The sequence below is a fragment of the Dasypus novemcinctus genome, chromosome 2 (genome assembly GCF_030445035.2).
Source record: "Dasypus novemcinctus isolate mDasNov1 chromosome 2, mDasNov1.1.hap2, whole genome shotgun sequence".
Classification (NCBI taxonomy): Eukaryota; Metazoa; Chordata; class Mammalia; order Cingulata; family Dasypodidae; genus Dasypus; species Dasypus novemcinctus.
In genome coordinates, this window is record NC_080674.1 from 186,759,045 (window position 1) to 186,780,879 (window position 21,835).

General features: G+C 54.9%; 1 protein-coding gene across 1 annotated transcript in view; it reads left to right on the plus strand.

Annotated features, from left to right (window-relative positions):
- Window positions 1-21,835, plus strand: part of CDHR2 (cadherin related family member 2) — a 57,733-nt gene that overhangs the window by 19,085 nt on the left and 16,813 nt on the right. Inside the window, exons 2-15 of the mRNA XM_071211178.1 lie at window positions 4,543-4,609; window positions 4,873-4,944; window positions 11,852-11,991; window positions 12,111-12,161; window positions 14,010-14,099; window positions 15,748-15,837; window positions 16,473-16,598; window positions 16,694-16,840; window positions 16,911-16,986; window positions 17,087-17,202; window positions 17,323-17,556; window positions 19,364-19,519; window positions 19,831-19,992; window positions 20,294-20,355. Coding sequence (XP_071067279.1) covers window positions 4,558-4,609; window positions 4,873-4,944; window positions 11,852-11,991; window positions 12,111-12,161; window positions 14,010-14,099; window positions 15,748-15,837; window positions 16,473-16,598; window positions 16,694-16,840; window positions 16,911-16,986; window positions 17,087-17,202; window positions 17,323-17,556; window positions 19,364-19,519; window positions 19,831-19,992; window positions 20,294-20,355 — 1,574 coding nt within the window. The 5' untranslated portion in view covers window positions 4,543-4,557. The remainder of the gene's footprint in view (window positions 1-4,542; window positions 4,610-4,872; window positions 4,945-11,851; window positions 11,992-12,110; window positions 12,162-14,009; window positions 14,100-15,747; window positions 15,838-16,472; window positions 16,599-16,693; window positions 16,841-16,910; window positions 16,987-17,086; window positions 17,203-17,322; window positions 17,557-19,363; window positions 19,520-19,830; window positions 19,993-20,293; window positions 20,356-21,835) is intronic.

Consider the following 21,835-nt stretch of genomic DNA (forward strand, 5'->3'; position numbering starts at 1 on the left):
AGTAGGGCCCACGGCAAGGCAATGAATTCCAGAACCATTTGCCATGACTATAGAACCTGTGTGTCTCTGTAGCCCTCAAGAGCACCAGTACCTGGGGTTGTATCTACTTTGGCTGTCTCTGGGATTCTGCTGAGATGTGTGTAGGTGCAACCCTTCTGATGATCTCTCGACTAATTTTGAAGTCTCTTAGCCATATAAAGTCATTTGTCTTTGCCATTTCCTCCTTTTATTCAAGGTCTTATTCTAGTTGCCATACCAGCTGGTGATGGTAGTAATCCCTCAGGCCCAAGGAGGCTCATCCCCGGGAGTCATGTCCCACACTGGGGGGAAGGTAATGCGTTTACACACTGAGTTTGTCCTGCTGCTCTTTTTAAGACTCAAATGCAGTCATGCAAAGGACTGTACAAACCTTTTCCTGGATGCCCATCGGCATCAGGCAGAGCTCTTTCAGTTGCAAGAGAGAAAAATCCAACTCACACCAGTTTAGGCCCAAAAGAAACTTCCTTGGCTTACTTAACTAGAAAGTCCAAAGCATTTTAGTTTCTGGTCTGGGCTGGATCCAGGGTCTCCAATCATGGGACCCTGCCTCACTTGCTCTCTCTGCCAAGCTGACTCTTAGCCCTCTCTTCTCTAAATGGACCCCTTTCTCAGGCAGGCTTGGACCTATAAAGCTCCTGGTGGCTCCAGATGTTCATTCATCAGCTCAGTAATCTTGGATACTCCTTCCCAGTGTTAGTGATAGCCACAACGTTGTGCTCCCATCCGCTACTGAAACCTATTCCTCACCCCAAACAGAAACTCCTACCCATTAAGCAATAACTCCCCATTCCCCCCAGCCCCTGGGAACCTTTAATCTCCTCTCTGTCTCTATGAATTTGCTTGTTCTACCACTTACTTGTGTACAGTATCTGTCCTTGTGTGTCTGGCTTATTTCATTCAGCATAATGCCTTCAAGGTTCATCCATGTAGTCACTCCTTATGGCTGAGTAATATTCCATTATATGACTATACCACATTTTGTTTATCCACTCACCCACTGATGGACATATGGATTGTTTCCACCTTTCGGCCATGATGAATAATGCTGCTGTTTACGTACAAGGAGACGTTGGAGTTCCTGTTTTCAATTCTTTGGGGATATGGACCCAGGAGTGGAATTTCTGGGCCACATGGTAGACTCTATGCTTAGCTTTCCAAGGAACCACCAGACGGTTTCCACAGTGACTGCTCCATTTTCCATTCCCATCAACAATGTATGAGGGCTCCAACTTCCTGGGCTCAGCCTTCTTGAATTTGGAGGTCCCACCATGGGGAAGGGTTTCCCTCTTAGGAAACGAAGGCATGGGTCGCTATGGAATGGGCGTGTGATGTGGGGAGCCCTTGCACCTAAATCTACAAGACTAAGTCCAATCCCTTGTCCTGACACCAGGACCCTGCCCGGCTCCTCCGCCATCCAGCTGACCAAGCGCCGAGGCGCCTTTCACCCTTTCCCTGAAGAAGCCCGTGAGCTGTTGGGCCTCTGCGCCTTCATGCCTCTGGAGGTCCCTTCCCTTTTCATCTCCTGGGGACAGTCCTACCTGCCCTTCAGGACCCAGTCTAAGGGGCTTCCAAGGATCCACCCTCCCTGCCCCACAGTGCTGTGTCCAGAGCAGAGAACGTGGGTGTTTTAGTTTGCCACAGGCTACCGATGCAATATACCAGGAATGGGTTGACTTTCATAATGGGAATTTATTAGGGTAGAAGCTTACGGTTCCAAGGCTGTGAAAATGTCCAAATCAAGGCATCATCAAGAGATGCTGTGTCTCACAGCGCAGCTGTGGGCGATCAGGCACACGGCGGGGCGTAACGACGGCCCTCTCGTCTCTCCCTTCTCCTCCCGGCCTGTGGCTGGTTCTGCTTTGGGCTGCTCTGCCCGTGGCTTCTCTCTGTGGGTTTCTCTGTCTTTCTATGGCTGCAGGTGATCCTGGAGTCCTCTCTCACGTGGCAGGGTAAAATGGCAGCTATTCCTCTCCTCTCTGTTCCATTCGTATAGGACTCCAGTAATGGATTAAGACCCAGCCTGGGTCCCACGATCTAATCAAAGGCCCTTAACTGAAGGGATCTAATCAAAAGTGAACTAATCCAAAGGTCCCTTAACTGAATGTAATCAAAAGGCCCCATCCACAATAGGTTTACAAGGCATAGGAGTGGGTTCACTTGAAGAATAGGATTTTCTGGGGTTCACAAAAGGCTCAAACCAGGACAGTGGGTAATAGACATTGAGTAGAAATGAAATGAGAGTTGGTCACCTTTGGGAAGACAGAGACATACACAGCCCACTAGAACGGGGCTTCTCACAAGGCTGTCAGTGACACACACACACAAGTGACCCAATAGAAAGCCTTCCGAGGTTACATCAGCCAGAAACACCAGGTTCTACACAGACTTCCTTCCTGCAGGACTTTTCAGGACCTTTAATGGGCCACTGGGCATCTCTGTTTCAGGGGAATTCTTGGCCAAAGAACTTGCTAAGTCCTAAGTTACTTCATTCATTCAGAAAGGCCCATAATCCAAAGAGATTGAGATATCAGTCACAAGGTGTTTCCAAGAAAGTCCCTTTGATGTTCGACTCAAGCTAACATTAAGTAGTGATTGCTTTTCCCCTTCACTATTTTTCTGCCCTGGACTGGCAAGGCTTCTTTTCCTTAAATTGTCCCTAATCTTGGAGCAGGAAAGATTGCTCCCTTCACTCCCCACCATCCTCAGGGAGTTTGCTGGTCAAAGTCTGGGCAAGATCTGGCTACACTTCCCCAGTTCTGTGCCTGCTCCCAGAGGTTGAGGAGGGAGGTCTGGTTTCCCCCCTCCCTTTTTTTTCTTTTTAAGATTTTAAAATTTATTATTTTTATTTTATTTAGTTCTCCCTCACCTCATTTGTGATTGCTGTCTGCTCTCGGTGTCTCTTTGTTGTGTGCTCATCTTGTTTTTAGGAGGCACTAGAAACCAAACCTGGGTCCTTCCATGTGGGAGAGAGGCACTCAATGACCGAGTCACCTCTGCTCACACTTGTGTCTTTCACTGTGTTTCCTCACTGTGCTTCCTCATTGCGTCAGCTCGCTGTCTTGCTCCTAAAAGGAGGCACCAGGAACCAAACCTGGGGCCTCCCATGTGGGAGGTGGGCACCCAACTGCTTGTGCTACTTCCCCCTGGTTCCCTTTCTATACCTGGGGTGATTGACAGTAGTAATAGACACTTCACCATCTCCTCCTTTCTCACTGTGGGACTGACGGGCCGGGGTTGGCACGCTGTAGTCCACAGGCCAAATCTGGCCCTCCACCTGTCTTAGCCCAGGAGCTGAAAATGGTTTTGATATTTTTAAATGGCTGAGAAAAAATTAAAAAACAAATAACATTTTGTGACACATGAAAGTTACAAGCACTTCAAATTTCAGTGCCCATAAATAAAGTTCAGTGGGAACGCAGCCGTGCTCATTCATTTACGTATTGTCTCTGGCTGCTTTTGTGTCGCAAGCGCAGCGTCAGTCATTGCGACCAAGACCGTGTGGTCCCCAAACATAAAATATTTATTATCTGGCCCTTTATGGAAAAACACTTGTCAACCCCTGTCTCCTAGAATTCTTACAGAGTAGTCAGTGTGACAAAGGGAAAGAAAACAAAGCGTTTGAAGAACCTGCCGTGCCCTCCCCTTTCTTATTTCAGTTGTCTTTTCGCATGAAAGAGCCTTGGGGTTTGAGGTGTCTTGGCGACAGTAAAGAGGGCCCCCTTTACCCAAATAAAGGAAGCCTTGCAACATGAGATGGCCAAGAAGCCTGGGTCGGGCAGGGTTTACCAAGGGCCCCTGCCCAGCTGCAAATTGCCAAGCGAGACTCAGAGTACAGAGCCCTTCCCCATCTGACTTGGCCAGGGGACCCTTCTATGGGGGTATCGTACAGGGTCGGGGTTCCATGGAACACACTTTGGGAAAGGCTGCGAAGGCAGCTTCTCAATGGGCAGTAAGTGGGACAAAGGACCCTGACTCACCCATCATCTCTCTGGATGACCATGGACAAGTCGCAGTCTCTCTCCGGGCCCCTCGTCTTGCAGGACGCTATCTGAGCACTGCGAGGGGGCAGAGCAGTGTTGGTGTGAAGGCGTGAATTCTGGAGTCCAGGAGTCTGTGTGGAGGGTGGAGTCTTGTCCCCGATCCTCTGTGCGTCCCCAGGCAAGCCCCTCACTCTCTCAGCCTCAGCGTCCACGCCTGTCAGATGGGGGGATGATGACGCCCCCCGCTTCTCACGGGCTAGGACGGGGGCCCGAGGCGCGGCGGGCGTTGGGCGCCGGAGTCGCGGTCAGGCGCGGTCTGAGGCTGGAGGTCTGGGCCAGAGGCTCGGCAGTCTGTCCGTCCCCCCTCCTGGAGCATCTGGGAGGCGGCGGACAGAGGACGAGAGCCTGCGTGGCCAGGGCAGGGTCCTGGAGGGAGCCGCAGGGGGCGGGTGGGGTGGGCTGAGCGGAGCCGGGCAGGTGGGGGCTGCGGCCACGAGCCCCTCCCTCAAGCCTCCTCCCCTAGGCTCCCGCGGACGTGATGGCGAGGCCGTGGCTGCCCTGCTTGCTGCTGCCTGCCCTCGTGGCGACTGGTGGGTGCCTCCCCTTTCCCCACCTCCCCTCCCCCCCAGCAGACCCCCATGGGGGACCCTTGGCGAGACCCTGCAGAGGGAGGGGGGGAGCCCACACGGGCTAACACCCGTCTCCCACGGCCCAGCCCTGTGCCGGGCTGCCCCAGGGCGGGGGGCGAGCAGGGAGGAATCCAGGCCAGACGTGGGGGAGCGGGCTCCGGCAGGGGAGGGGGGCCAGGCTTTGCGGGGGCATCCAGATGTCCCGGCGCCCTGTCCCCCTGCAGCGGCCGCCAACGTGGCCCCCAAGTTCCCGCCCAACATGACGGTGGTAACCCTGCCCGAGGACCTCCCAGTGGGTGAGTACTCGTCCCTCTGTCCAGACTGTGCCAAGCCCACCCCCATGAGGGCACCCCTGCCTGTGTGTCTCCACAGCTCTTGGGACAAGTGTGGGAAACTCCCCCGGGGCCTCACGGAGCCTCAAATGACCCGAGCCCAGCCCGTTTCCCATCTCTGGTCATTTTCCTGGTTTCTCAAGGAGAAAATATCCATTTGGTACCTTAGTTTATTTGCCGATCTCCCTCCACCTCGACCTCCACTCCACTCTTTCTCTTTTTCCTTTGATTTTTTTTTTTGACAGAGAGAGACCAGGCTCCAGGCTGAGAGCCTTGCACAGATGCATGTCGCGGGAAGTCAAAAACTTTGCTTTGCTTTGCTTGTCTCTATTCGTAGCGTTTCCTTCTGTCTATGGCAAGCGAGACGAGGCTTCCGTTTACAGCAGTGATGAAGTTTGCTTTTAAAATGAACAGATTTATACGAACCAGTCCATTTAAAGAACGGCTGTAAATAAGGACACACGGCTAGGACAAAAGCCATCACAGTGCAAGAGGGACGGAGGAGTCCGGGAGACATGGTTTTAGGTGAAGCCGCGGGGACGGGATCCACGGGACAGGAAGGCAGGAGCAGGGAAGGAGCAGAGGGCTGTATCAGTCGGGTTGTGGGGTGGGCTGTGGGCGACACACCCCACGTAAGACAGGTGCAGTCAGCAGGGTGCTGCAGTGCCAGGGCTGCCATGGCAAAGCGCCACCAACCAGGGGCTTAAAAAGAACAGAACTTCCTTGTCTCCCCGTTCTGGAGGCTCCAAGTCTAAAACCAAGGTGTCAGCGGGGCCTGAAGGGAGAGTCCGTGTGCTGCTTCTCTGCCGCCCTTTGGGGGAAGCGGGAGCCTTCTCCCTGTGCCTGCCTGCGCCCAGGTTTCCTCCTCTTACCAGGGCGTCAGTCTTACCGTATCTGGGGTCAGCCTCCACCAGTATGTCCTGGCTTTAACTTGTCCAATTCCACCTGCCGTGACCCGATTTCCAAAGGAGGTCACATTTTGAGGTACCGGGGACGAGGACGTTGGCATTCCTTTCGGGGGGCACAATCCAACCCCCGCTGTGGAGGTTTGTCACCCGCGCTGGCTCCGTGCCCTCGGGCCGCCCCTGCCCTCTGAAGCCTCTGCTCTCAGGACCGGCCTTTCACGCCACGGCTTTGCCTTCCTGGGGCGCGGCCCCATCCACCTGGGCCCGCAGGGCTTGAGCAACACCCGGTCCCAGCCAGCGGGACGACAAGGGCCAAGACCCAGGGGCAGGCTGCAGACTTCTCGCCCGTCGCTTCCGCTCCCATCTCACTAGCCGGAACTCGGTCCCGTGGCACAAGCAGCCCGAGACCCCGAGAAGGGTGGTCTTCGTTCTGGTCAGCCGGGGGGCCCAGCTTCAAAATCCAGGGTCCTGATAGCACGAGAGAAAAGAAGGCACGGATATTGGGGAACAATTCACAGTCTTTGCCACACTCTCAGAATTGGGTCCCAGAACACCTAAAGCTACTGAGAAAGCATGAGGCTGCACCCGAGGAAGGTAGAATCCTTGGGATTCAGAAGCCTGTGTCCAAGTGCGCAAGGAAAGGACGGAGAATGAGCCTTGCAGTCATGAAGGCCACATCCATAGAGATGTGGTTTCCAGGACAGCCAAGTCTACTAGGGTTATATTAGTAAAGGTCTAGAGCCCACGAGGAGGGAGGTGATAGTCTTACTCTGCTCTGAAATGGCACAGTCTTCCCTGGAGAATGAGGCTGGGGCCAAACTATATAACATCTCTGAATGTTCTTTGTAGAATGGAGAAATATCAGATATGTGTCCATTGTATCTACGTATATTTTCATAGCTCTTTGGAGATAGATGCGTGGAGGAGTAAATGAGTAAATACACAACACATGCACACATCAAACAACTGTCACAAATATGTGACTCAAATGCCCTCAAGACCTCTATGCTCCTGGGTGACCCTTTAAAGTCTACATAAAACCCCTGGCGACTCCCTCCTAGAAGCAGAGGCTCCTCTGCGGCCGGCATGCTCCTCTGGAGGCTGGGCTCGCGGCTCGCTGCCTCCCCGCCCCCCCTGGCCTGTCGCCGTCCCCTCCGGGCAGTTCCTGCTGCCTCTTGAGCCTGCCACCCCCAGGGTGCCCATTCCACTTTACTGCAGGTGGGTCCCTGGCTGCCTCTCCCTTCCCCGGGGCTTCAGGTGGGTGTCACAGCCTTCCCCGCAGGTCTGGGGACGAGGGAGGAGATCCCAGCGCGCCCCGGGAAAGCGTCATCTCCGTGGCCCTTGTTCGCTGGACACTCCAGCCGCAGGCAGGGCCGCTGCACACCTGGCCTCGCCGCACCTGCTGGGGCTCGCCTGACCGTGGGCCGGTCCCCTCGGCGCCCCCAACCCGAGGGCCCCCCGTCCCCCACTGCCTGCCCTCCCCAGCCTCCGGGAGAAACAGAAACCCTGCCCTCGCTCTCAGCCAGCGCGAGCAAGGGTCTTCTCTCTTGCAGCCACACAGCCCCCTCGGGGCTGTCTTAATCTAAAGAACAGGTCATCTGAGATGAATTCTACATGTCTCCTGCAAGGGAAGGGCCGCGACAGTCAGATGTCTAAAGATTTTTTTTTTAAGGTACGGGGAGCCGCGGATTGAACCTGGGACCTCCAGTGTGGGAAGCCGGTGCTCAATCACTCAGCCACATCAGCTTCCCCTGAGTTGGTTTGCTTGTTTGTTTTGCTTGTTTTTGTTTTTTTCAAGAGGCACCGGTGACTGAACCCGGGACTTCCCATGTGGGAGGCAGGAGGTCAACTGCTTGAGCCACGTCTGCTCCCGAGAATATTATCTTTAACCTTTTTATTTTGAGGCATAACATTCATACAGAAAAGTGCAATGAATTCTCATGAAGAAGCACTCATGTAACCATCACCGAACAGATCAAGCAATAGGAGGCCGCCAGCGTCCCGGGGTCCCTGGAGCCCCTCTCCAGCCCCTGCCAATCCCTCCCCCTCCTTTCTCCCCTAAAGAAAACCTGTCTTCATGACCATTAATGCTGTGCAATAGTATAATCAGTCAGTCGTGGTTTTTTTTAAGATTTTATTTATTTTATTTCTCTCCCCTTCTCCCTCCCCCCACCCCCAATTGTCTGTTCTCTGTCCAGTTGCTGTGTATGTTTTTCTGTGTCTGCTTGCATTCTTGTCAGCAGCACTGGGAATCTGTGCCTCTTTTTGTTGCATCATCTTGCTCCATCAGCTCTCTGTGTGGCACCACTCCTGGGCAGGGTGCAGTTTTTCCGTGCAGGGCGCACTCCTTGCACGTGGGGCTCCCTACATGAGGGACACCCCTGCGTGGCACGGCACTCCTTGCGCGCATCAGCACTGTGCATGGGCCAGCTCCACATGGGTCAGGAGGCCCGGGGTTTGAACCCTGGACCTCCCATGTGGTAGGTGGACACCCTATCCATTGGGCCATGTCTGCTTCCCCAGACTCTTTTTTAAAAAAATAAAATTTTATTTTGAAATCATTGCAAAAAATAATACAAAACCCATGCAGAGAACTCCAACATACCCCACCCAGACGCCCGGATCCACCAACTTTTAATGTTTTGCCCCATTTGTTGCTGTAGCATTCTTCCTAGCTCTCTCTATGTATCTAATCTATATATCCATCTGTCTGTCTGTCTGTTTTCTAAACATTTGGGAGTAGGTTGTATGCATCAGCCTTCTCAAACACATAATACCTCCACTTACTTTTCCTAGGAACAAGGATATTCCCTTATGTAGCCACCTTAAGTGCAGTTAAGCAGTTAGATCTGGAACTGAAGAGCATCTAGTTCAAGAAATTCAACAATGACATAAAGCTTACAGTCCATATTCCAATTTTTTCATATATCCTTTTGGGGCTTTTTTAATTTTAACTTTCCCTTTGGGGGCTTAAAATTTTTTTTTTTTAAATAACTTCAATCTTATAGGAAAATTGAAAAATAATACAAACACAAGCATAGAATGTTAATATACCCCTTAGCATTTGGTGACATTTTCTATATCGTTATTTCTACCTGTCATCCTTCCATCCATCCATCCATCCATCCATCCATCCATCCATCCAGTCATCCATCTATCCATCTATCTATCTATCTATCTTCTAAATATCTGAGAGCATGTTGCATACATCAAGCTCCTCTAAACTTAACACTTCCATGTACATTTCCTGAGAACAAGGATATTCCCTTCTGTAGCCACCCTGAGTGCAAATTTAACACTGATACCAACCAAGCTTACAGCCTATACTCCGATTTTTCATATATTCCAATAAGGTCCTTTTGGTCCTTTTCTCCTCCATTGTTTGATCCAGTCCAGGATCATGTATTGCCTTGAATTGCCATTGTCTCCTCAGTTGCCCTTTTTTTTTTCAAGTGTGGAAACATGGACTTTCCCATCTCAGCGGCTTCCAGGCAGACTGTTCAGTGAGCTCCGTCACCTCACAGCGAGAGGTGCCCTCACACGCCCGTGCCCGCCTCTCCATCGCCCCAGCAGGAGCCACGCCCACCGGGCGTTAACTTCCCAGCCCCCACTCCCCATCCCTGGTAACCTGCCATCTACTTTCTGTCTTTGAGGTTTTAGGCAGAATTTTTTAAAAAGCATTTCCTTCCTGATGAAGATCTGCCTGCGTCCACTCACATCCCATATTTCCTGAAGTATGAATTCCACATCTTTTTGCATTTTCACATTTCTGAATCCAGATGCATCTTGTTTAACGCAGAGTCATTTCCCCACCCCTAAAAAAAAGTGGCCGTTCGATCCCCAGTGTCTCACAACCAAGGAAACTTCATGCAGAAGGCTACCTTTTTAGCACACTGGTCTTTTTAGAAGACCTGGAGTTCTTCCTGGAGGAGGAGGCTACAGTGAGGAGGGATGGTGGCCAAGCCTTCTAAGGAGGAGCTGGGGCGCTTGGGCTCTTTGGCCCAAAGGAGAGCAGACGAAAGGGCAGGGGGCGGGTTGTGGCCAAGCCCATTTCCCAGGGCCTGTCATGGGCGAGGAAAGAGGCGGCAGACTTGTTCTGTGAGACCCTCAGGCTCAGTGCTGTCCCCACGGGGGTCCTGTCACTTCTGTGGGCCCTTCCTCCCGAAAAGCATATTAAAATCATATTTTAGGACTGCACGGGTATAAGGAGATATATCGCTGGCTGGATTACCATCGCTTTTTCCTTCTGGTCTTAAATTAAGCTCTCTCTGCCTAGAGGATCCCGCATCCGTATCTCGGCGTGAAATCCTGTTCTTTTTTTCTCCCATTTCTTGATAAATTCTGTTCTTCCCTCCCAGTTCTCAATAAATTCTTTTTACTGGCCTAACTAAAAAAAATTAAAACATTCCTGTGTCTCCTAAAATAACGTGGGCGGATCCAGCCCTGCTGTGCCCCGTGGGTGGGAGTCCCGGGGAAACCCACCTGGATGAATGCAGAGAGGGGGTGGCCGAGGGGAGAACGGGCAGCCTCGCAGGGTCCCGGCGGGACCCTGATGGGGTGGGCGAGTCGGGGTGGGTTGGATGACCCTTGACGTTTCTCTGAGGCTGGAGAGAGGCCGACCTTGGGGCCCGCAAGCCCCCTGCCCATGTCTCCCAGCCCCTATTGTGCCCAGGGATGGGCTGTCTGGCTAACGTGAGCAGGAAGGGCACGTTCTGGAAGGTTCTGGGCGAGCTCTCCAAGTGAGGGGTACAGGGCTACGAGGAGGCCAGCTCCAGGGGGTCCTTTTTTTTTTTTTTTTTTCTGAGCTAACAGGGCCGGGGATTGAACCCAGGACCTCGTATGTGGGAAGCCGGTGCTCAACCACTGAGCCACAGCAGCTCCCCTGAGGTGGTTTTTCCTTTGTTGGCTTGGTGTTTGTTTTTGTTTTTAGGAGGCTCCAGGAACCGAACCTGGGACCTCCCATGTGGGAAGCAGGTGCTCAACTGCTTGAGCCACAGCTGCTCCTGATCTTTTTTAAAAATTATGAGTGTTATTGTGGGAAATTATGCACAATGCAAAACTTCCCATCTTAATCCTTTCATGTGTGCAATTCAGTGACATTCATTACATTCCCAGGGTTTTGTTACCATCAGCACTCCAAACAGAGACTCTGTCCGCATTAAACACCTGCCCGTTCTCCCTCCTCACGCCCCGTCACCTATACTCTACTTTCTGTATCAGTGAACTTGTTTATTCAAGACATGTCACCTGAGTGGAATCTCACAGTATCTGCCCTGTCGTGTCTGGCTTATTTCCCTCCCCACGGTGCCTTCAGGGTCCCTCCGTGTTGCAGCATGCGTCAGGCCTTCATTCCTTTTTATGGCCAAGTGATATTCCATCGCATGGAGGGCCCACATTTTGTTGTCTCCTCATCTGTTGATGAACACTTGCGTGGCTTCCGCCCGGAGGGCCTCTGGAAGCGCCCCTCCCCAAAACGCACCCAGCTGTGCGAGCTGAGATCGCTTACCTCCCACCGTCTGCCGTCTTCTCCCAATTGAGCTCAGGATTCCATGCCAAGGAGGGCTGGTCCCTGGGCACTGCCGGGTCTTGGGTCCACGGGGGAGATGGAGATACTTGGGTAACGGCCTGCTGGACTGGGCCTAATGGAGTTGGGAGTAATTCCTCCAAAGAAAATCAGGGTGCTCTTACCAAGAGTCCACTGAATGGCTGCTGAGTAACAGCGATCGAAACTGCAGGTGGGGGGAGAGGCTGTGGCTCGGTGGTTGAGCACCTGCTTCCCATGGGCAAGGTCCCAGGTTCCGCCCCTCGTACCTCCTAAAACAAAACAAAGCAAAACTGCAGGGGCCTGGGCCCCGGGGACCAAGGAGGTCCCCGACGTCAATCCCTCTGCAAGGCCGGGTCAGTCTGGCCGGCCCCATGACTCAGGCTGAAAGAGGTGGCCGGGCACCCTCTGTCCCGCTCTCCAGGCGCCGTGGCCTTCTGGATGGTGGCTGAGGACTCGGACAATGACACCCTAACTTACGGGATCAGCGGCCCCTATGCCTACTTCTTTAACGTCACCCGGACCACGGGGGAAGTGAGGCTGCTCGTCCCTCTGGACTACGAGGTAAAGGGCCGGGAAGGGCCCCGTGACAGAGCGGGGACAGGGGGAGGCCCTGGGCCGGTGCCCCCGCCTGTGCCCCCACCCCCGGGGCTCATCTCTGGCCCTGCTCTCTGCCCCCGCAGACCCTCTACTCCTTCAGCATCTCCATCAACGTGAGCGACAACCACAACCACGTGAGTGGGAACGGGGCAGGGTGGCCCAGCGAGCGGGAGGCCGCCCTCCGCAGCCAGGAGTGGCCCGGGGAAAGGAAATTAATGGGAGGCGTCTTCATTGTTATTTATTCGGCTAGCATTTGTTGCGCACACAGGGGTAGGCAATGGGGATACAAATATAATGAAGATGGGGCCTTACGTTACTACTCACCATGCAAAGGTCTTTCTTAAATCAATCTTACTGATACACATTACTAAGCGTACATTCCGTCCAAAGTGTACAACCCGTGGCACCTGGTACAATCACACATAGCATTCATGACTTCAGTCATTATTAGAGCACTTTCATTATTCCAATCATAATAATAAAGAGACCAAAAAAAGCTCTACCTCTTAACAGTCACCCCTCGATTGCTCTAGAATGGTTGTTTTTCTAAAAAATAAAATTTTATTGAAGTCTATCATTCATACATGAACATACATAAACAATAAGTGTATACAAAAAGTTGTAAACTTTCAAAACATTCATATCGTCACAGCGTACTCCCATACATCACCCCACCACCACCATCTTGCATTTTTGTGAAACATTTGTTCTGTTACAAACTATGAAAAAGCATCGTTTGTCAAAATATTACCACTAATTATAGCCCATTGTTTTAAAAAAAAAATTTTTTAGGGGATACCAGGGAGTGAACCCAGGACCTTGTACGTGGGAAGCAGGAGCTCAACCACTGAGCTACACCCACTTCCCTGTAGCCCAGATCTTGTATTCGGTGTATTTTCCCCCAACTCACCCGGGTGTTAACACCCTGTATTAGTCCCCTGTATTTGTTATGGTTCATGAGAGGATGTTCTCATATTTGTCCTGTTACCCACAGTCCATTGTCCAACACTGGATTGGACTGTGTTCGACAGCCCATGCTTTGGACAGTCCGCTTAATGCTTGTTTTTATCAAAATTATGCTTGAACATTTTTTTATCATACAATTTTACCAATATTTTAATAGTGAAAAACAAAACCAAACGCGGTGCCTGATGGGTCCCATCCTAGCCCCTTCAGCTCCCTGGTCTGAACACGTCGGTGTCCGCGGTCACATTTCCACCTGACACGCCTCTGCTCCTGCGTCTTGCTGATCTGGTTTAAGCTGTTTTCTGCAGAAGCCGAGGGTTTTGTCTCTCCCACATTCCCCAAACCCCGTGAATCTAAGAAGTAACTTTAGTTACTCGGATGCTCATGAAAACACTTTCTCTGCAAACATTTCAAACACTGCTGACCAGGGGGAAGGCCCTTGGACCACAGCCCCCCAGTCTGGAAGCGCCCCCTTCACTTGCTCAGTGCTCGTGACCACGTACGCATCCACCGAAGAAAGAGCGTATTTTTTTCGTGCGTTCTCTGAAGCCCAAGTGGGGTTCCACTGTACCTGCTGTCTCAAGCCGGCGCTCGGGCTTGAGATCTGTGTCTGCACGTGTCGGGGTTACTGTGGTACTTCAGCTGGTCCCCTGTGGTGCACACCCTGGTTAGTCACAGCTTTACACGATGGCACACAAAGCTGAAACAGACATCCTTGCAATAGGGCAGGTGAATTTGGGATTTAAAAAAAAAAAGATCTTATGATGTCTGCAACTTACTCCCCAGGGGTTCAGTGTCCGTACCTGGAGGGAGACCCCACGTGTGGCAGAATGCAAGCCATCGATGACTCCAGATGGAGAGCGTCCAGGATTCTTTGCACTATCTTTGCAACTTCCCTGGGGTTTGGTTTTAGATGAAAACATAAGGCCTGACTGTCCTCCTGCGGAGCTGGGCCGCAGTGCTCTCCCGCCCACGCCCTCCCCTCGCACCTTCTCACCTGGGCTTTCTACCTGCAGGTGCGGAAGGAAACGCAGGTGATAGTGGAGGACAGAAATGACAACGCGCCCGTCTTCCAGAACACCGACTTCTCCACCAGCATCAACGAGGTACCAGCCGCGTGGGAGGCGGGGAATCATCCCATCGGCGCTTCCCCGGGGAGGAGGAACCAGAAACCGCCAGCGGGAGACCTGGGATAGGGAAGAGCGCCTCCTAGAAGGGGCAGCTGCAGCGACCCAAGCCAGGGGTGGTGTCAACCCATGAACATTGTTTACCGCAACCAATCAGACTGGACTAGAATGCTTTCGGTTCTGAAAGAAGAAAAAAAACTGTCTTCTTTCTCATGGTGCCTGAAGTAGTTGGAGATAGGTGGGCTTCAGCCATGGCTGTATCTAGACTCTCAAACCATCTCGTCGAGAAGGGGTCTCTCCACCTTCCAGCTCTGCTTCTCCTGTAGCCATCCTTGGGGTGGGAGGTAGTTCTCCCATGTGGTGACAAACAGGTCCCCCAGCAGCTCCTGGCTCCCATCCCACCAAGCTTGCAACTTCCACAGAAAGAGACTGTCTCTTTCCCAATGGGTCCAGCCAAAGCCCCAGGGCTGACTTTCAGTGGGCGCTTTTGGGTCACGAGCCCCTCCTTGAACCAAGAGAGGGATACGGAAGGCTTTGACGGGCTCGGTCTGCCTCCCGGGCCTTCCCCTCTCGTCTGGAGGGGCAACACGGCTTGACCTACGCAGGTGGGAAAGAGATTCCCCAAAGGTTGCCGGCAGAGAGCCCACACAGCCTTCTGCGTCTCCGTTGCCACGTGACTTCCAGATCTGCAAAGTGGGGGGCCCTGCAGGGGGCCAGAGAGGAGTCTGGGGAGGCTCGACAAGCCCTCAGCATCGCCCTAGGTGCTCGCGAGGGTCCGTGGTGAACCAGGACGATGCGGTCGCCACCCTCAGTAGCTCATATTCTAATGAAGAACCCAGGCGGTCATGAAGAAAGACGATACTGAGCCCGCCAACATAAGGCAGAGTAAAGCGGGAGTGACTAGGGAGCTTTATGCAGGGCGGCCAGCAGAGGCGTCTGGAGCAGGTGCAAGTCCTGAATGAGAAGAAGGGGCCAGAGCTGGGCTCTCAACAAAGGGCGTCCCAGGCAGGGAAAGAGCAGGTGCAAAGGCCCTGAGGTAGGAATGAGCTTGGAGAAGAGGGAGGAGGTGGGGAGAGAGAGGTGGGCAAGGCCTGACTGCTGCGGGGCCAGGGAAATCTGGCCTGTATCCTGGGTGGAGTGAGAAGCCGTCATTGGAGTGTGAGGAGCAGGAGTGACGCGGTGGGATTCGCGATCTTTGAGGTCTCCTAGCCGGCCCCGTGGGCGCGGTGAGGGCGTGGGCAGGGGTGGCAAGGTCAGGTCACAGGGGGGCAAAGGTCTCCTCCCCGAAGAACCTTCCAGCTCGGCAGGGCGTAGGCTACGGCGAGCCCGTGAGACTGTTCCAGCCGGCCGGGGGGGCACCATGGGGCTGGGTTTGGTGGGGGTGGGCATGGGGGGGTGTCGCTCATCTGGGTCCCCCCAGGATTCTGCAAATCAGAAGCTGGGTGGGGAGAGGAGGGGCGTGAGGACCCTGCCCCTCCCCGCAGCGCTGCCTTCGGAGGCTCAGCCCAGGCGGGGCAGGAAGGGGGGGCGCTTGTGGCCGCCCCGCGTTTCAGGCCTGCGCGGGATGGGGAGCGACGTTCTAGGGAGCTGGATTTGAACCCAGAGGCGACTGAGTCCCTCCTTACAGACCCTGCCGGTCGGCTCCCTGGTGTTCTCCGTGCTGGCCAAAGACAAGGACGAGGGGCCTGCGGGGCTCGTGGTGTACCACATAGAGGAGGTGAGTGTGGGGGCGCGAAAGCGTGGGGTGCGCCCCAGGGGCGGCTGTGTGCCCTGACCGCTCCGCCTGGCCGCCAGGGGGCAGCACCACCCCAGACACCCCGCAGAGTCCTCGCGCCTCGGGGTGAGCATGGCAGTGCAGCAGGGCTTCAGCCCTGGGCCCAAGCCTTCTCATCCCTCTGAGTTGCCTAAGGAAGGTGCTTGCTTTGGACCTGTCCCTTCTTCCCACCTGCTTGTCTGTGCCCTTGAGGAAGGCTAGCGTCACCCCCTTCCCTCCTCCCAGGGGCTGATACACACCCCTGGCTTCACAGAAGAGGAGACTGAAGGTCAGAGAGGTTCTGAGTTTTGCCCAAGATCACACAGACCATAAGGGGTCTGAACCCTGTTTTCAGGATGACACGTTTTCTAATTATAGCTTCCATGTGTGGAGCAACAATTACCTGTCCAGTACCTGCGGTTAACCCTCCTTTCCACCCGCTGAGGTGATATCATGCGCCCCACTTCCCCAGAAATGGAAACTGAGGCCCAGAGAGGGCTGCCAGCCAGTCAAGGCAGAGCCGGGATTGGAAGCGCGGGGCTCCAGAGCGGGGGTCCTCGGGGGCAGGTGGGAGCCTGCCCTGACTATGCTCTGCACAGGTCATTCCCGGCACGGGCGACAACCAGCACCTCTTCGGGATCCTGCCCAACGGCTCCATCCAGCTCAACGGCAGCCTCAGCTACAACAACAAGAGCGCCTTCTACCAGCTGAAGCTGCGGGCCTGCGTGAGTGGGGGGCCGCGGCGGGCGCGGGGGGCCGCGGCGGGCGCGGGGCGGCGGGGCCCCGGGCTCACGGAGGGCCGCGTCTCCTCTCCCCCCAGGACTCGGGCGGCCTCTACAACAACAGCAACATCACGCAGTGCTCCCCCCCTGTCTTCCTGTCCATCTCCGTGATTGACCAGCCCGACCTGGACCCCCAGTTTGTCAGGGAGTTTTACTCCGCCTCTGTGCCCGAGGACGCCACCAAGGTGTCAGGGGGCACCTGGAGGGGTCGGGGTGGGGGGATGGGGTCTGGGTGCTGACCGGGCCTCCTTCCAGGGCACCTCGGTGCTGAAGGTGGAGGCGGTGGACGGAGACAAGGGCATCAGTGACCCAGTCACCTACAGCATCTCCAGTGAGAACCGGGGTGGCCCCGGGCTGGCGCCGCGGCCGGGGGGCGGGAGGAGGCTCTTCAGAGCCAGTGGAGGCGACTGCTCTGCCCGCCCTCTCGCCAGACTCCACCAGGCCCGGCTGGTTTGACATCGGGGTGGACGGGGTCATCAGGGTCAGCGGCTCCCTGGACCGGGAGCTGCTCCTGGAGGAGGAGGAGGAGGTGCAACTGCAGGTCACGGTGAGCGGGGACCGCGCCGCCCCCCGGGACACCCCCCCCCCCCCCGCGCTCTCATTGCTGACCTCTGACCTCGGCTCTGTCTGTGCGCTGGTGACTCTCCGGCCTCCGCTCTGTCCTCAGGCCACCGAGATGAACCCCAACATCTACGGGCAGGAGGCCAACGTGAGCATCTGGGTGGCCCTGAGCGTGACCGACGTCAACGACCACGTACCCGAGTTCTACAACTGCACCCTCCCGGCCTGCACCTTCACCCCGCCAGAGCCCCAGGGCAACTTCACGGGCTACGTGGATGAGCACGCCGCGGCCCGCATCCCCGTCGAGGGCCTCAGCCTGGTGGCCTACGACCCAGACAAGGCAGGCACAGGGGCACAGGGGCGGCGAGGGGGCGGCCGGCGAGAGGGACGTGGCTGGAGAAGGGAGCAGCGAACGGCGTGGGGGGTGAACGTGGACCCGCGGTGCTGAGTGCCGTGGGGACGTTTGGACCGTGGTGCACCCTAGGGAACGGTGGTGGAAAAGGCATGTTGTTGGGCCATAAGTGGTGGGCGATTGTACTAGTCAGCCAAAGGGGTGCTGATGCCAAGCACCAGAAATCTGTTGGCTTTTATAAAAGGTATTTATTTGGGGTAGAAGCTTACAGTTACCAGGCCACAAAGCGTAAGTTACTTCCTCACCAAAGTCTGTTGCCACCTGTTGGCGCAAGACGGCTGCTGACGCCTGCCGGGGTTCAGACTGCTTCTTCCTCCTAAGGCTCCGTGGTCCCAGCTCCTTCCAGTCTCGGCTGCAGGCTGGGCTAAGTCTCGTCTCTCTCCCGGGGCTCATTCCTCTCTGGGCTCAGCTGCTCTGCTCTCTCAGCTGTCAGGTGAACTGCTCGTCTCCCTTCCCGGGGCCTCTGCCGCGTCTAGTGGAACCTTCTCTCTTTCCACACACATCTGCTTCTCTGTGATTTACTTCCCCGGGCTCCAGCATTAAAACTCCAACTTTCTCTTCCATCATGTTGTCTTCTCTGTGAGTTCCTGCCCCCTTGGTGGGCAGGAGCTCAGTGTCCTACTGACGTGGCTGAATCAAAGCCTCGATCATGATTTAAGTAAGTTAAAGTGAAAGCTCTGAACCCAGTTCAATTTCCTATGCCCACGGGAACAGACCAGTTCACAAACGTAATCCAATATCTATTTTTGGAATTCATAAGCAATATCAAATTGCTACAGTGATGTTTGGAAATGTCGGGCCATGTCGAGTTGGTGGGTAGCATTGCGTGAAGGTGGTACTGGGTTTACTGAAGAGAAAGGCACCTCGGAGTGGGCGTCGGCATGGCTGATGGGTAATGCTGGGTGAAGTGTAACTTCTGGTGGCGTTGCGTGGTGGGGGGATGAGTGTGCGGGGATTGGGGGGGCGCTGGGTGTTGAGGGAGGTTGGGCCGTGTTGAATCCGGGCTGATCTAAGTGAGTGTTAGGCTGGAGGGCACATGAAAGAGGAAGTGGATATGGAGAGGGGGGTGAATTGGACGGTGTGGAACGATGGATACCTCCGGACGGCGTTTGGTGGTAGTAGGCGATACTGAGTTGATACGAAGCGCCGGGTGGTGGTAGGTCGGTGGTGTTGAGTTGGGTGGGTGATTTGGGTGGGGTGGTACGGGGTAGTGTTCCATCGGTCAGTGGTCTTGAGTTGATGGTTGGTGGTGTTGGGTGATGTTGGTTGGTGGGTGACGCTGAGAAGAGGGTGGTATTGGGTGGCCCCAGGTTGGTAGGCCGTGTTGAGTGAAGGGTCATGGGGTGATGGGGTGAGGCTGGGTGTTGGTGATGTTTGGTGTCGGTATTGGGTGGTGAGTGAAGCTCTAAGGAGGGTTGGTACGCTATGCACCTGAGCTGTGTGTGCAGGCTCTGTCCCCACCCAGGCCTGGCATCCGCGGTGCCTGGGGAGGCGGCTGAGGAGCCCACCCAGGCCTGGCATCCACGGTGCCTGGGGAGGCCCGCTGAGGAGCCCACGTTTGCAGGGACTGGCGACCAGCCCGGCCTCCTGGGACCCCTTGCCTGCACCCTCAGTCTTTTGAAAGTCGCGGGCCTGGAATCTCAGGGGGCGGGGCTTCCCGAGGCAGAGGTGGGTGGAGAGATGCAGGTGGGTGCGTTGCCGCCCTGGGTCCCTCCTTAGACGTCCACCTTTCCAGGGCATCAACGGCACCTTCCGGCTGGCGCTGGAGGGCCCTAACGCCACGGCCTTCAGCGTCGCCCCCGCGCGGGCGGCGGGCTCGGTGGACGTGCAGGTGCTGGTGCGCACGTCGGCGCAGGTGGACTACGAGACGTGCACGGAGATGCGGCTGCAGGTGAGCGGGCCGCGCGCGGGCAGGGCGCGGGGGCAGGGCGCGCGGGCAGGGCGCGCGGGCAGGGCGCGGGGGGCGCGGGCAGGGCGCGGGGGGCGCGGGCAGGGCGCGCGGGCAGGGCGCGGGGGGCGCGGGCAGGGCGCGCGGGCAGGGCGCGGGGGGCGCGGGCAGGGCGCGGGCAGGGCGCGCGGGCAGGGCGCAGGCAGGGCGCGCGGGCAGGGCGCGGGGGGCGCGGGCAGGGCGCGGGCAGGGCGCAGGCAGGGCGTGCTCCGGGGCGCCCCGCCCCGCGCTGCTGCCTCTTCCCCTGGCCTCAGGTCGTCGCCAGCGACGCGGTCAGCGGGAACAACTCCACCGCCACGGTGACCATCCACATTAGGGACATTAACGACCACAGGCCCACGTTCCCGCAAAGCGTGTACGTCCTCAGCGTGCCCGAGCACAGCCCCAACGGCACCGTGGTCACCGACGAAGTCAACGTGAGTGCGGTGGGAGCCCCGGGAGGGGGCCGTGCCCTGCCAGGGGCTCTGCAGCGTGCGGGGCGCGTGGGCGCGTGGGCGGGTGCGTGGGCGACACGTGCAGGCGTGTGTGCGTGTGTGAGTGCGTGCGCGGGGTGGGTGCGCATGAGCGAGTGTGCACGCGTGAGTGCCCACGTGTGGGTGTGCGTGGGTCGGTGTGTCAGGGGAGGAGATCTCCCGCGTGTCAGGGAGCACGGCGCGCCGTCGGCCTCAGCGGGTTGGCGGTGAGCGCCACCGCCCTCCCCGTCTCTCTGCCTCGCAGGCCACCGACCCCGACACGGGCGAGGGGGGCCGCATCACCTACCGCCTGCTCCCCGGGAACGGGTAAGGCCTGGGGGGGCGGTGGGCGCGCGGGAGAGCAGGGCCCAGGCCCACCTTCCCTTCTTTCATTTGTCTTTTTAAAATGTTGTGACTTAATGGTAATTCACTTGGCTCCATGGGGTTGAAATGTGGGTTCCCTGGATATAATTAAAAATTTTTCTTTTAAAATCAGTTTTATGGATACATATTCATAAAGCATCCGAAGTGTATAATCAAGGGTATTTGGTATAATCGTGTAGTTATGCATTCATCACTTCAATCATTTTTAGAGGGTTTTCATTACTCCAATAATAATAATAATGATAATAAACGAATAACCAAAAAGCTCTACCCCTTAATGATCACCTCTCAATCTCTCTGTCCTTCCCCTGCCATACAGAGCTGCTGTTCTGTCTCCATTTCTCTAATTTATTTGTATTTGTATTTTGTATAGGTAGAGTCAAACCATATGTAGTACTTTTTGTCTAGATTCTTTCATTTAATATATTCCTTGTTGTTTTTTTAAAGGTGAAAGGACTTATAGTAAAAATCTTTGGTCTGCTTTATACTTCGGAATGCATTTCAGATTTGCTCTAGAACCACCCCACTGCACTGTAGTATCATGAATCTGTATTGTCACCATCATTGTCATCATTACCATTAACTCACGTACAATGACCTGCTTGCTATAGGTTAGCTACAGAGTTAAGGGTTTACTATGCATTATCTCAGTTATTCTTACAACTCTGAGGGGAAACCTCCTGATTCATTTTCTGTTGATTAGCAAATTGAGGCTCAAAGGGATGAAATAAATCATCCAAATTTACACAGTGAGAAAAAGATGGAATTGAAGTTTGGACCTGGCTTATGATACAGATCCCATCAGTAGAAAATAGGCCGTTTTTAAAAAAGAGATTTATTGGATTTTTTTCTCCCCAACCCCTCATTGTTTTGCATTTCACTGTGTCTGCATGTTGTGTGCTGGTCTTCTTTTTAGGAAGCACCAATAACTGAACCTGGGACCTCTCATGCGGGAAGGAGGCATCTAATCAGTTGAGCCACCTCCGTTCCCTGCTTTGTTGTATCTCTCATTATGTTTTCTTCCTCGTGTCTCTATTTTTTAATTTTTAAAATTTTTATTTTTTATTCCCCCCCCCCCCCGTGTCTCTTGTTGCATCATCTTGTTGCATCTGCTTGCCACACCTGCCCATTGTGTCAGCTCACTGTCTTGCTCATCTTCTTCAGGAGGTACTAGGACCCAAACCCAGGACCTCCCATGTGGTAGGCGGGAGCTCAGTCACTTGAGACACATCTGCTTCCCTAGGCCCTTCCTTTACATGGACACCTCAGTAAATGCTAGTCAGTAGCCCATTTTTTGTGGTTTTTTAAGAACCGCTTTCTTGAGATCTAATTCCCGTACCATACCATGAGCCCATTTAAAGGGTGGCTCTTGGTGTGTTCACAGCCATGCCAGGGCCACCACCTTCCAGCCTTGCTGCAGGGC